The 15,604-nt window shown below is 38.0% G+C and overlaps 1 protein-coding gene across 5 annotated transcripts in view; it reads right to left on the bottom strand.

Moving 5' to 3' along the window:
* Positions 1-501: 501 nt before the first annotated feature.
* The window catches only part of NVL (nuclear VCP like), a 70,779-nt gene continuing 55,676 nt past the window's right edge, over positions 502-15,604 (bottom strand). For all 5 annotated transcript variants that reach the window (XM_019716054.3, XM_074316944.2, XM_074316946.2 and 2 more), the window contains 3 exons: positions 13,040-13,128; positions 10,448-10,518; positions 502-823 (listed from right to left, as the gene is read on the bottom strand). In XM_019716054.3, coding sequence (XP_019571613.3) covers positions 779-823; positions 10,448-10,518; positions 13,040-13,128 — 205 coding nt within the window. In that variant the 3' untranslated portion in view covers positions 502-778. The remainder of the gene's footprint in view (positions 824-10,447; positions 10,519-13,039; positions 13,129-15,604) is intronic.

Below are 15,604 nucleotides of genomic sequence, written 5' to 3'. Positions count from 1 at the left end.
ATACCAGTAATGGGGCAGTAAAGAGTGCCCCTTGGCAGGATGCAGCACCCTTCATATTCTTCCCAAAGATGCAGAACTTGAATCTTGTCGTGAGGAAGCGTCAGACAAATCCACCCCGAGAGCATTTTATGAAGTCACTGGCCTTAACCTTCACAAGTGTCAAAAGTCAAGACAAAGGAGCTGTTCCAGACTTTACGGAAACTAAAGAGAAACAGCAACTAGTTGCAACAGCTAATTCTAAACTGGGTCCTTTGGCTATAAAGGGCATTCCTGGGACAACTGGAAAAACGAATGGAGCCTCAAGATGAGATGGTAGCAATGGTCCGTGTTCATTTCCCGACTTTGATGGTTGGTTATGCAGGGGAATGTCCTGGTGTGTAAGGAACAGACAGGAAGGTATTTGGGGGGTGATGGGCATCAGGTTGGCAACTTACTCTCAGACGGTTTGGGGGGAAAATGCTCTTTTTACTGCAACGCAACTTTTCCATAGTACAGTCAAGATTTGTTTCAAAATAAACATTTTATTTTAAAAAAGAATCAGTTATTTTATTTTGCAGTTTAAATCTGTTTGTTTTTCTTAAAGAGGAGGTAGGGTGTTTCCATACAAGGTTGGCCAGATGGGAAGAAATCTTCAGCTCCTACTTGGCCTCAGTAATTTGAGAATAAAACGCTTACGTGAGACCACATCTTTGTCAAGCTGAACGAAGGCAGCTCAGAGCAGGTGGGCTTCTCCGCCAGCTCGATGCAGTGGCTCCGCCAAGGCCTGCCGCTGGAGAAGTCACGGGCAGAGGGACTGCTTCAGAGCTTCATACATCACTTGATCCTGAGAAGAGAGGAGAAGACAGACTGTAGCGCTGATCACTGTTAATGAGTTGAATCACGTCCTCCCAAAAGCCGAATGTTGACGTGCTAATTCCCAGTCCCTCAGACTGACTATACCTGGAGAGAGGGTCTTTAAAGAGGTGATTAAGTTAAATGAAGTCATGAAGGTGGGCTCTAATTCGATAGGACTGGTGTCTTTACAAGAAGAGATTAAGACACAGACACGCACAGAGGGAGGACAACATGAAGACACAGGGAGAAGACAGCCATGTGCAAAGGAGAGAGGCCTCAGAAGAAACCAACTCTGATGACACCTTGACCTTGGACTTCCAGCCTCCAGCACTGTGAGAAGATAAACTGCTGGTTAAGCCACCCAGTCTATGGTACTAAGTTATGGCAGCCTGAGCAGATTAACACACAGAGAGCTGACCTCACCGTGCTTTCTCCAGGGAACGCCCAAGACTCTCATCACTGTTGGTGAAAGTCTGTCCCAAAAATCAGGTCAAAAGGTTCTTATGTCTCCATCTAATTAGTGAAGAAAGCAAAATTCTAGACTATGCTGGATCCAGATGGAAATGAGAGGCAAAAGCAAGAGGCTTCATATGCAGTACTAACATTTGTCAGAAACGGCCCGAGTTATTTCCCAGTGAGGCTGCACTGGTTCACATTTTCAGCAACAACGGATGAGAGTTCTAGTTGCTTCACATCTCTGCCACCCTTTGGTGCTGTCAGTCTTTTACATTTTAGTCATTCCACTCTTATCCATCTGTCCCAAAGAAATACACGCGGTATGTTTTTGTTTTTCTAGCCCTTTAAAATCTTTTTTTTAAATTTCCATTTTGTTAAATTTTTATTTTGGATAGTAGTATGTTCACAAGATTAAGAAATACATAAACAGTTATAAAGTGAAAAAAGCTCTCATACCCTACCCCCCATCAATGTATCATTTCAGATTTTCCTTCTACATGTATGTGCAAATACGAATATTCATTCTTTTCCTCTTGATATAAATGGTGGCAAATCACACATATGATCCCTCCCACCTTTTTAACAATATATTTAGGAGATATTCTTCAGTCTTTTTAGAGTAATTACATCAGAATTCATTATTGACCATTCAGAGTTTCAATCTTTAGCTATTTTAATACACAATGCACCAAAGAATAAATAACTACACTGACTATGTATTTCTGAGGATAAATTCCTATAAAGGAGCTGCTGGGTCAACTTTCGTTGTGATAATGATTTGGTCCATCAAAAGGGTTATATCAAATGATACCTCACTAGCTCCATATGGAAGTAACTTTTTCTGTATTTCCTCACCAACAGGATGTGATCAAGTTTTGAGATTTTTGCTCACTAATGTGTAAAAAAGTAGTACCTTAGTTGCTTTTGTTTTATTATCAGTAAGTTAAGAATTTCTCTATATGCCTAGAAGCTCATTTCCTTTACCCTGAAGGGTCTGTTATATTCTTTGTCCATTATTCTATTAGGATTTGGTCTTTTTCTTATCAATTTCTAGTCATTCTTTCAGTGTGCAGGAGATTTGCCCTTTGTAATATGAACTTCAAATATTTGTATTTGGTCATTTGTCCTTTTAACAATTTTTTTTTTAAATGCAGACATTTTTATTCTTCTGTATCAGGGTCTTTAGAGTTTTCACTTAAGGTTACTGGCTTTTTGTGTTAAAGTAAAAAAGGTACTTCTACTTGAGGTTATAGAAAAATCTCCCTATTTTCTCCCAGTACTTTTATGATTTTAGTTTTTACATTTAAATCTTTGATTCATTTGGAATTTATCCTGGTATACAGTATGAACTATGAATCCAACTTTAATTTTTTGAGCTGTCTTCCCAGTTGTCCCAATATTAATTACTGAATAGTCCATCTTTCTGTCACTGGTATGGAAAATATTACATAATATTTACTTTTTGTATCAATTATGTATTATATTAGGGTCTATTCCTGCACTTTCTATTCTGTTCCATTTGTCAGTCAGTTCATGTACCACTACCATGGTGTTTTAATTATTGCAGCTTTTGAAAAATAGATCCGTGTTTTTTAGGCCCCACCCCCGCTTGATTTTCTTTTTGCAGTTTTCCAGGCTGTACCAGTTTGCTGATTTTTTTCTATATAAACTTTAGATCACCCCTCCCTGGTCCCTAAAACAAAATAAGCAAAAATTAAAATACAAAACCAAAGAGTAGAGCCATCAAAATAATTTTAAACAATACCAAGTGGCCTCAGCAATAAAGCTTCTTCTTTGCCTACTAGACTGGGGAAAGTCAATAAGCAAGATTGCCTTGTACTGCCAAAAGGAACAATCAATAAGTCTGACCACAGGGTTCTCGAATTTCCAGCACGATGGAGGTGAGAAATGATGTAACACAGGGAGAAGCCGAAGTTTACAAACATTTACAGGCTGCTTGTATGTTCTTTCATATGTATAATGTTTTTGACTTTCAAAAAGTGAATTTACCAACATATTTTATTCTGATAATCCTGTGACAGATAAAGGCAGAACAGATGTTATCTCTACCTAACAAATCAGAACACTGAAACAGAGAACAAGGGCAAATAGTATATAACTCCATTCAAGAAGAAAAACTATTTCCTGGACTGCACTTTATATTTATATTTGGTTTGGAAGATGAATTAAAAAAAAAACCACAACTCTATATACTTATTTCAGTGATTTTTTTCAAGAACCTCTCAAACAGTTTCACAGATGAACATGATAGATATTAGTGAAATGTTTAGTCAAACTCTGAAATAGAGGAAAAGGGTTTCTGTAGCTCAACCTCACTGCTAATTACATAGACATTTTAAGCAAGCTTTGTTTATAAAGCAATTCCTTTTTTTTTTTTTTTAATATTTTTTGTTGTTGTTGAATTTTATTGGGGAAGGGGAACAGGGTGTACTTCCAGGACTTTTTTCCAAGTCAAGTTGTCCTTTCAATCTTTGTTGTGGAGGGCGCAGCTCAGCTCCAGGTCCAGTTGGCGTTGCTGGTTGTAGGGGACGCTGCCCACCATCTCTTGCGGGAGTCAAACCGGCAACCTTGTGGTTGAGAGGACACGCACCAACCAACTGAGCCATCCGGGAGCTCAGCGGCAACTCAGCTCAAGGTGCCGTGTTCAATTTTAGTTGCAGGGGGCGCTGCCCACCATCCCTTGCGGGAGTCGAGGAATCGAACTGGCAGCCTTGTGGTTGAGAGCCCGCATTCCAACCAACTGAGCCATTCAGGAGGCAGCTCAGCTCAAGGTGCTGTGTTCAATCCTAGTTGCAGGGGGCGGAGCCCACCATCCCTTGCGGGACTGGAGGAATTGAACTGGCAACCTTGTGGTTGAGAGCCCACTGGCCAATGTGGGAATCGAAGCGGCAGCCTTTGGAGTTAGGAGCATGGAGCTCTAACCGCTTGAGCCACCGGGCTGGACCCAAGTAATTCCTTTTTTATAGTAAAATAACTTTTTAAAACATAAAACAATATTTATTGTAGAAATATTGGAGAATAAAGATCAGCAGAAAAAGATAAAAGTTAATCCTTAATTTCCAGAGATAACTATTCTTATGATTTTGGTCTTCCAGATCTTTTAAATTATTATTTTTTAAATATTTAATTTTTTTGAATAGGTAATACATTCACATGGTTCAAATTCAAAGAGTGTAAAAGATCAACTCTCACTCCTCCACCCTGCAGTCCATCCAGTTTCTCTCCCCACAACTTATTATTATAGTTTCATCATTACTTTATCGGGGACAGTGAAAATGCCAAAAAAGGAAAACAGTCTCTTTACCTTGATGTTACGCCTTATTTTTTAAAAGATCAAAGTAACCATCAGCTGGGTCATCTACTTTATTTATTTTTGTTCAAATTTCATACTATGCCTATTTCCAAAAGAGAAGTATAGCTTCTTATTCACTAGGGCAGTTTCCAGAAATCAAATTTAAGGTTTAAAGATTTATGAATACCAAAGATATGGAAACGAATACACTAGAATCCAGTGGTATCACTAAGACATACATGTAGTCTTCCAAGGGATGTTCCTAAAAGGGTAAAAATAAATTCTACAATGTCTGGAATTGTAGGTTCAGATGTTTTTAACAGAATCCATCACAGTACCTTTGTCATGGAGTTGATACCTTCCGATCACCAAAAGCCACTTGCAAACTGTCATCTAACATCAATGGAACCGAGTGAGCAGGTTAATATGTACCTGTATGCACATCTATGGAAGTGCTTACCACACAACTCTTAATGGCTCAAAAAGATTAGAACCACATCTTCCGTGATCTTGTATCTTGTGGGCCAGCACCGCGTCTGGCACATGTACAGTAGGTACATGATAAAAGTGTTCGGATGAATGGAAGAATGAGATCTTAGGTAACCTCTTAACACACGAGGGGAGAGGGGAACTCTGACTTGGGAGGATTTTCTCTCATAAATGTCAGTGTGACAGAAATAAACAGGCAAATGGATGAACCGTATAATCCTGAGTGTGAAGAAGAATACCAAAATGCTCTGGCCAGTGGGCTAATAAAAGCCAACAAGTTAATAAAACAGGCAAGTTTCTATGGTGTGGATTTAGTAGAGGAGGGAAGAAAAAAAAATTATCATTTATGTTTGAGCGACGTTTCTTTCCTGACAGGAGAGCATGCCATAGGAGGCAGAGAGAAAAGACTGTAATTTGAGATAAAAATCTGGGAAAATAATTTCAAGGTCTCAACATTTATTCATAGTTAACCTCACCTCTGGTCTCCGGTGAGCAGTTAACACTGAAAAAACCAAACCAGCAAAGTAGATTATGCTCTATTGGTCTGTGAAGTGACACATACTGGACAAGAGAATTTGGTTTCACTGAAGCGAGACAACAAAGGATGACAGAGTTGAGATGAACATGTCTGAATTCTGAGAAGCAGTTGGCAAAAGGAGTCCAGTCTTATTTGTTGGGATATCTGTCATAACAAACTGCTAGCTTACTAAGTCTTCTTGGGCCCACAATAAGACATAGCCTCTCACTGGAAATCAGGACGGGGCCGGGATCTTCAGATGCAGACGAACAGCTTGGTACCAATAGCGTGGGAGTGAATGAGGTGCACAGTCGGAGACTCACAGAAGAATGTTGCTCATTGTCCCCACTTCCCACCCTCAAGTAGTTACTGAAGATTTACTGGGTCAGGTGACAAAGGTTTGCATTTGGTCTCTAAACTAGACTCTACTGTTATGTCAGCCAATTGCTGGATGCCAAATCCACTTTACACACTGTGGCACTAGCCAGGCAACTGCTCCAAGGAAAAGAGAAGGTACCAGGCAGTATGACAGGTTCACCGGGTAAGAACACGCTGAACATTTCAGAAGTATAAAGACCAGCTCTGCAGACAGCAGTACAGAACTCACTCACCTTTCTTCGTTCTTTTTCCTTTCTAGACATCTCCTGATCATTTGTTTAATGTCAACTCACTTCAAAGTGACTGCTATTTCTGTAAGTATGTCTGAAAGGCTAAAATGTAATAAGTGTCCCTTTCACATTTAACAAAACCTAGTGATTCTCTTTTAGTGTGAAAAGAAGACTCAAGATCTCAACCCTGCCACTAGTGAGTCAATTAACTTGGTACCAGTGTTTTAGTAACATCTTTTCATTCTAGGGCTTGAGGTCATGTTGCCCTTAGACCCAGTCTGGCCAGAGTATCCAATTTCCTAGCTGGCCATAGTGACTAGTGTCGGCATGGGCTCCTAACCCATGAGCTGGACCAATCACAGGCTCCCCTGACACTCTCCTGCCAGAGCTATCAGGGAATTCTCTTGCTATGGAGGTTTACAAACTAGTGGGCCTGTAGGCAGACATCTTCCCCAAGAGATGAAGCGACGAGGTTTCTGCCTAAAGTCAGCTGAACTCTCAACATTCTTTTTATGTGGACCAGTGAATTCCTCTTTTTTCCCCTTATATTAGCTTGAGTTGGGTTTCTATCATTTTAGTATCAGGGCTCTAAAAGAGCCCTGATGTTAAAAGTAGAAAGAACTGCTTATAAATGAGCTGTTCAATATTACATTCAGAAAAGCATCTCAACAAATGTCACAACTTTTGGTTTGCTTCCCCCCCCCCCTTTTGGTGTGACATTTGAAATGGATTCAGTTTGACCACACCAACTCCTCTAATTTCAACTGAAATTCTCCTAAATTAGAAGAGTTGCTTTAGCACAGCTTTAAACTATGAAGTACCAGAAACAGAACTAGAACCAGAACCAGAAAGAAGGCACTGAGCCCCCAGTAAAAATAATATACATTGGTTTCAAATTTACCTACAAAAATTAAGCAAAGGTGATAAAATACTTAATCCTTAATTATCATAGCTGCAAGGATGAAAAAATGGCAAAATTTAGCAATCAGGTCAAGCAATTTTCAAACTTTGCATGACACATCTGTAATAAAATTACTTGAGCAATAAACCCGGAAGCTTTTCAAAATTACAGCAAGCAAATACAAACAAACATGTTTCTGGAAAATTGAAGTGAGTTTTTTAGAGGTAAAGTAAGTAAGAGAGACCAATGAGGAGCTATCCAAAATCAATATATAAAAACCAAATGAACTTCTATATACTATTAACAATTAGAAAACAACATTTAAAAAAATTTACAGGTAACATCAAAAATTAGAAATTAATTAAGAATAAATTTGACAAAAGATGTGCAAGATTTGTACACTGAAAACTCAACACATTACTGAGAGAAATCAAGTGGGTCTAATAAATGAATTTTTAAAAAATGGACTTTACAAAAGAGAAATTAAATGAATCTAAATAAATGGACAAATATACTAAGTTCATAGATTAGAAAATAGTATTTTTAAGATGTCTGCTCTCCCAACTGATCTACAGATTCAATGCAATCCCATTCAAAATACCAGCAGGCTTCTTTTACAGAAATTGATAAACTGATTGTAACTTTTATATAGAAATGCAAAGGGCCTAAAATGGACAAAACAATTTTGGGGAAAAAAAGAACAAATTTGGAGGACTCACACTACCTGTTTTCAAGTCAACTGTGTATAATAATCAAGAGAATGGCAAAAAAAGGACAGTGACATAAAGATATAGATTTAGATCAATGGAACAGAATAAAGAGTGCAGAAATAGATTCATGCATCCACGATCAATTGGTTATCAAAAAGAGAGCACGGTAATTCAATGAGAGGAAAGTCTTTTCAATAAATAGGGCCAGAGTAACTAGATAGCCACGTGCAAAAAAGTAATCATGACCCCCACCTCACATCAAATTCAAATATTAATTAGAAATGGATCATAGATCTTTACATAAAAACTAAAACTATAAAGCCTCTTTAAAAAAAGGAGAAAATTTTTGCAAGCTTGAGATAGTCAAGATTTCTTACCACAGAAGCACATAAACTATAAAAGAAAAAAATGATAAACTGAACTTCATCTAAATTTAACTCCTGTTCTTCAAAAGATGCCTTCAGAAAATAAAAAAAGTAAACAATAGGTTGGGGGTAAATATAATCCAAATGTATATAAAGGACTTCAATCCAGGCCAAACTAAGAATCTGTACTTAATGAGAGAACTATAACTTAATGAGAATCTGTAACTTAATGAGAGAATTCAATTTTTTAAGAAAATGAGGACACAAGACAAGATATCAAATGACTAATAAACACAAGAAAATATGCTCAAAATTGTAATCAGAGAAATGCAAATTTAAACCACAATGGGATACTATTTCACATCCAGTAGAATGGCTGAAAGTAAAACACTGACAATACTCGAGTGTTGGTGAGAGAATGGAGCAAAGAGGAACTCATGACACAGCCACTTTGGAAAAAGGGTTGGCAGTTTCCTATAAAGTTAAATATACACTTACCACGAGACCCAGCAATTCCCCTCCTGGTTATTTATTTACTCAAGAGAAACACACACACACACACACACACACACCCGCTCACCCCCTTTATTCATAAAAGCCCGAAACTGGAAACAACCAAGATATCTGCCAACAGGTGAGAGGAAAAGCACACTGTGGTAAATTCATATAATGGAAAACTATTCAGCAAGAGAAAGGACCAACCTCCTGAAAAACACAACAACATGGATGAAATGTCAAAACATTACCCTGAGCAAAGCAGCCAGACACAAATGAGTACGTACTGTAGGAGTCCACTGACACAAAGTTCCAAACTGAAGTGAGAGGAGGATGACAGAAGTCAGCTCAGTGGTGACCAAGAGAGAGCGGCATTTGTAAAGGGACTGATACCTACACAGGACACAGGGAGCTTTCGGAAGCGATGGAGATGATCTACTCATACATACTGACCACAGTGCTGGTTACATTCGTCAAAACTTACGGAACTGTACTTGTGCATTACTGTGTGTGAGTTAAATGTCAATTAAAAAAAGTAAGGTTAGAGGATAAGAGCGGCAAATGTGGAGCTATGCCAATATGTTCTCATTTTTGAAAAGCCTCAAAAGTTGGGCTGCTGATAAGAAATATTTCAAATAAAAAAAATGTTTAAAGACTCAATCTTTGGGAGAACACATATCACTACTCTCTTGTTGATGAGAATGAAAAGTACCAGTAATATTAACGGTCACACTGTTTGTGATTTTAATGAATAAGACTGTTTATTCAAAGATGTTCAGTAAAATAAAAACATTTCCTCTATTATATAAAAATGCCTAAGAGATCAAGGCAGACTGTTGTTTCTCCAAACGTGCTGAAAAACTCCGTGCAAGTTCAGCAGACTCTCACTTTACTCTTAGCTGAGTAAGAAGTTGTGCGCCTAAAAGATACCACCACCAGCCCCCAAACCCTTAACTGGTCATTTTAGTTAAAAGATGGTCAACTAACTTAGATCTTTAGACCAAGCCTGGAAGCACTGAAACACAGCAATCTATTTCATATAACTGTTTGGACTTTGACTGAACAGTTTTTAATCAATAATCATAATGGGAAATTCTGAGCCTGGGGTAATAAAGGGCTAATGATTTAAAGAAAGTTTTAGAATAGTCCAGAACAGGTTCTCATGGCTAGGGCATATTACACTTCTAGGAGTCCGGAAACAAAAGATAGCCAAGTGAGCAAAACTTAGCATAACAGTATCCAACCCAGACAGTTCTAGCTGCATATTTCCCTAGTAACTCTCTTTGTAAGTGTCATAGCTACCTGACTTCACATAATGGCAACCATTTTAACTTGTTACAACAGAACACCTCAACACGGTAAGAAATAAACATGCAAAATTTGGCATTTTACGTAAGGAAAAGCCAGAGTGATTTTTTAAACCTTCTCTGACCTTATGGTGAAGATATTTTTACTTTCCTGAAACACATGGGTAAGTCCCTAGTACTTAGAACTTAGTTTGGGTAGGCCAGCTCCAAGAAGGTAAGCAGCTATTTGTTAAAAAGGGCGGAGAGTAAGTCAAATACTACTTGAATGAGATTGATTAAAAATCCTGAGACTGTGGAACCAGACCCAAGAGGTCATTCTCTCTCTGTGCTTCAGTTTGTAAGAAACATGCAATCTCCTCACAAAGGCAGACATTTTGTCTGTTTTCAGGAGTTCACACCTACTGGTCTCAATTCTAGTCTCTTTTCTCTAAACAGTGAAGAGCATTGCTTACCTTTTTTGATATAGATGATTTTACTTTCTTAAAAGCGTCTTCAAAGTGCTTCTGACTAATCTTGAGTTCACCTGTGGAGCAAATGCAAAAACATACACATCTGGGTATAGTACGTGAACTGTGATTTATAACTTAGTTTCTCTTAAGAGACTTCCAAGCATTCACAGGGAGCGCTGAGTAAATTAATGATGACATTGGCTCTTCTTTTTTCAGAACAATATTTAAAGCAGATATAGTCTACTCATCAGATTGTTTTAGACCCTTTTCCTTTTAATTTAATTTATGTATTTCTGACCGTATTTAATTTTACATAAATGCTTAAGTTTTTACAATATTATACATTTTAGTGCAACCTTCCTCACCCCCTACAGCAATCAAAACAGTTTATTTTGGGACAAATTATATAAAAAAGGTAGTTTGTCGTTAATTAAAGAGAGATTCTGATCACTTTTTTTAAAAAAACAGTCCACATATTCTATTTGTTTGTTTATTTTCCCCCAGCTTTACTGAGATATTGTTGACATAGGACATGAAGTTTAAGGTGTGCAACGTGATGTGGTACGCATATATTGTGAAATTATTACCACAATAAGGTTAGTTAATACCTCTGCCCCCTCACATGATTATCTTCTTTGTGTGTGGTGATAACATTTAAGATCTACTCTCTTAACAACTTTCAAATATAAAATACAATACTGTTAATTATAGTCACCACGCAGTACATTAGACCCCCAGCACTTATTCACTTTATCGCAGGAAGTTTGCACCCTTGACCAATGTCTCCTCATTTCTCCCACCCTCTGCTCATCAAGTTTTAAAGCAGTACCACCCAAAGAAACCTACCACTCATAATCAGATAACCCTTTGTAGGTCCTCTGTGCACTCTTTACCTTGACTTAATGGTGATGTTTATGAAGAAGAACCAGAATGCTCTCTTTTATGACAATTCAAATATATTTAACCGGGAATGGAAAGTAGAATTCCATAGTATTTAAGAGTACATACATATAATTAGATGTTATGGAGTTGTAATATCACAATGTATACATATAGATAACATCACGACACTGGATGAGAAGGGGCTTCTGATTCTTTATAAAGTTAGGCTATTACGTAAGTAGGAGAAATCAAGTAACTAAATGTTAAATAAGGCTTGCTTTAGAATGTTAATGTAGAAAAAAATGTTAATATGGCAACTTACATGATGACAATTTATACCTAAAATAGTAAACTTTCTACACAGATATTGGGATAGAATATTTACCTAAAAATAAAATAATATGTGTCATTGAACACGTCAAATGGAAGCCGAATGGCATTTCAGTTTCAGTAAGATACCAATGCCAAGTCCCAAAGGACAGACAGCTGGAAATGACAACTGTAGCATAGCAGAGCTATCAGAACTTGTACTATATGTTATGACATCCTAACAGAATTATTAGCAGCAATGCATGCAAAGAAGCACATTAATTTTAATAACAAAACAAATCTCAAGATAGTCAGTAGATCCAGCTCTCAGAGAGCATACTTTACACACGATGTTCTTACAAGAGATTCTAACTTTGCTAACTGCAGCCCACTACTTCCAAAAGGAATTTAAAATAGCTCACACTAAAAGAAGTTCAAATAACTGAATCTTGAACTTAAACAATAATAAACTTGTGGACTTCATAATTAAGCTAAGCTAAGCATATGCTGCTGTAACTGTAAACAAAATTTAGCTCTAAGATTCTTGGTAGCCAAAGAAAAAAGGGAAAAGAAAACCAATACAAATAAAAAAAGGCGCCTTTCGGAAATCTATTGAATAAAAAGAGATGAATACAGACTCGAACTTCAGACGAAAGTACAGATTTCGAGGACAAGGAGGTCTTTTGAAGAAGGTATCCTGCAGAACTGTGAAGACAGCCACAAACAGCAACTGATGAAATGATTGCCACAGGAACCAAGCAGAGTAAAGGCTATCTCTGTACTTGGCATGGTTGGAATGCAGGTGACAAATGAATCAATTTGGCCACACACACTCGTATGGTACAATTGAAGATACCGTTAAATGTGAAGAATGGTGCAAAGCTGTTGAGATGGCCGCAAATCATCACATAATAACATATTCATACATCTATTTTGCAAATATGAAAGGAAAGTTTGAGTATATGGAAAGTTTTTTCGATTTTCACTTCTGTCTGTGTGTGTGTGTGTGTGTGCGCGCGCGTGTGTGCTAACCTCTCCAATTTAAACTGCATTTTAACAGGAAAGTAGCTATTACCTTAGCAAAAGATTGAGGTTTTCCAGAATAGACCAAACTCATGATGAGTCAGTAAATGGACCCACTTGTCTATACCTAAGCATTTGCATATGACAGGGAAAGATATGACACTTTTTGTTAGAGAGGTACCAAATAACTTTGTTGTTATAGTTGTCAGTCACAGAGGTTAAATAATATTCAGAGCAGCTTCTAAAGGTCTCATCAGGAAACGTCAGTTTTAATATCACAGATAACATGCTAGAAAATGTTCATTTTCCAGGTCAACAGTGGTTTTAGGTGTCCAGAGTGATAAGTGATCAGAACTGAAAGATTCTTGGAGAGAACTGTACCTTTTTCATTTCCACTCTTCTGTCTTGCCATTTCCTGTCTCAGGGCACAGAGAGAAGCTTCCCGCACCAAAGCAGAAAGATCTGCTCCCCTGTAATAAAAGAAGTGTTCTTATTTATTTATGCTTAGAATCTGTAAAAGACCAGAAAGAAGTTTGAGAGCAATTTTCTTTTAGGTCACATATTAAACAATCAGGAAAGAAACTGACTAATAAAAGTGGGATAAACTGATTATGGTCAGTAGGAAAGAGCTTTTAGTTTTCATTTAAAATATTTCTAACTTTCAGAAGAAAGGAAATCATGGAGGAAACAATGCAATGAATCATAAACAGTTCCATGCTAACAGCTAGAGATACCAATGTTAATATAGAAAGTTCAGAACATCCAGCCAGTAAAAGAAGCTTATGTGTCATTATTTATTATAAATTTTTTTTCTTCGTGTTGACCTCGTTAAAGTGCTGACTGGCCCATTCATATATTACCTAATGTCTAGAATAAGCTTACATAAAAAGTCACTTATGGCTCCGTGTTCAAAAGGATAGAAAATACAAAGGCTAGAACATTTTTGATGCAGTTGGTTAAGGCTTGAGCTGAGTGGATACATCACAAGTTACTTAAAATATGACAAGAACTAACAAGCTTTCATTTTAATTATTCAGTGTAATAATATGCTGAGTCAGAATGGTTCATGAGTTCAATGAAAGACACTGGTGGTGACTGGTGTTTCACTGTATCACAGCTCTAACAGAATTCTTGGTGATTCTTTGAGAAAGAGTTTGAATTTGGGGACAAAAACCTCATTCCTAAATGTTAATCTTATTTAATGTACAATGTTGACGATCCACAAAATATAGAGAACTGAAGACCCACAGAGCTTAAATCACTGAATCCAATGTTTCTGTTATAAAGGGTTATAACATTATTTAATATGCATGTACATGCTGTGGTCATTTCTTTCCTTAATGTTAAATCTAACCCTGGTGCCAAGACACCATTAATTAATGTAAACAGATGTCTCAAATGGTGAGGACAGTGGCATTGAAACCCAAAGTGGACACCATTCAGCTTTAACCCTAACTCTTTATACACTGACACCCTACATAGTATAATCCCAAAGATCTGGTCCAGGGTAAGTTTTACCATCGAAACAGCCTGTTACTGAAAATCTTCAGATTTTTGCACTCAGCTGTAAACTACTCACTTAAGACTCTTTTTTTTTTTTAAACCCCTTAGTAGTAAGTTCATTTCATTACAGACTGGTACAGGTTTGACTCCCAACTAGGGGGAGAGATACATTCTCCTTCAAGGGAAGGAGGGCCTTTTACATCTGCCCCTCACGACCACTGCCCCTCTGATCACTTCCCCTTCATCGAGACAATCACTGCTTTCTTGGCTCTAAATCAGCGGTGTCCAAACTGCGGCCTGCGGGCCAACTGCGGCCCGTGATCCATTTTTAATTGTCCTGCAGCAAATTCCAAAAACATATTTAGTTTACTTAAATAAACCAGGTGAGGCAATACGTACTTCACCTCGAGTGAGTGGCCCGGCTGTTTGTGTATTTTACCGCATACGGCCCTTGGTGAAAAACGTTGAAAAAAGTTTGGACACCCCTGCTCTAAATGAGCCAAGATTCCTGACCGCATATGGCCCTTGGTGAAAAACGTTGAAAAAAGTTTGGACACCCCTGCTCTAAATGAGCCAAGATTCCTGACCAGCTGTGACATATGTCTCAAGTGTGTTGGCTGAGGTACAGAACAAACACGGAGACTCAGCCCTAGATGTCCACATGTGAAAAACTTTGTATCCTGACCACACTCCCTGTAAATGATCAGCCTGGTTTCAAGTGAAATCATCTGGCTAGAGATGGTTATGTGAAATTCTTTACCCAGAACTGGAAATCACCGAGTGCCTGCGTTACTACCAGTGGACAGAAATTTACATTGCTGAACAGATTCCTGAGGACTTCAAAGATGGAAACACCACCTGTTCTTGACTCAGCTTCGGAAAGCCCATTATCTGGCCCTGCTCTACAGGAATATCATGAACACCACGCATATTGTGGACAATCAACAGGGCATTTCAAATAAGCCAGAGGCGCAGATGTTGATAAAAACTTGAGTTTCATTTTCTTCCTTTATATTAAAATTGGGAAAGTTAACAAACAAATTTCCTTAAAAACATACGAAGAAAATAAAAACTAAACCACCACAAACATGAGAGCTGAAGGCAGAGGTGTTTGATTTCCTGCAGGCTCTGTGAATCTTCATAGCTGTGCTGTGCTGTGGAAAAGGAATACTGAGGCTTGGAAAACGTGGCACTCATACATTATTCTCTTCTAAATGCTGAAGCACCTGGACAATTTGGCAGTCAGTAATGATGTGTCTGCTCAAACATTCTGGGAGGACAGATAGTTTGTGAAGGGCAGCAATGGTGGTCAAGGTAGCGGAGCACCAAGAATCAACAACACAGGGGAGGATCCCCCTCTCCCCGAATTCCTCCGAGAGTCAAAATGGGCAGTAGTTTCTCTAAGGAGGGAGCAAGCAAAGGCGAGACACATGAGGTAGGTGC

This window comes from Rhinolophus sinicus, chromosome 6 (genome assembly GCF_057876585.1).
Source record: "Rhinolophus sinicus isolate RSI-liver-muscle chromosome 6, RSI-T2T, whole genome shotgun sequence".
In the NCBI taxonomy this organism is placed as follows: Eukaryota; Metazoa; Chordata; class Mammalia; order Chiroptera; family Rhinolophidae; genus Rhinolophus; species Rhinolophus sinicus.
This window is presented reverse-complemented; position numbering and strand designations above follow the sequence as displayed.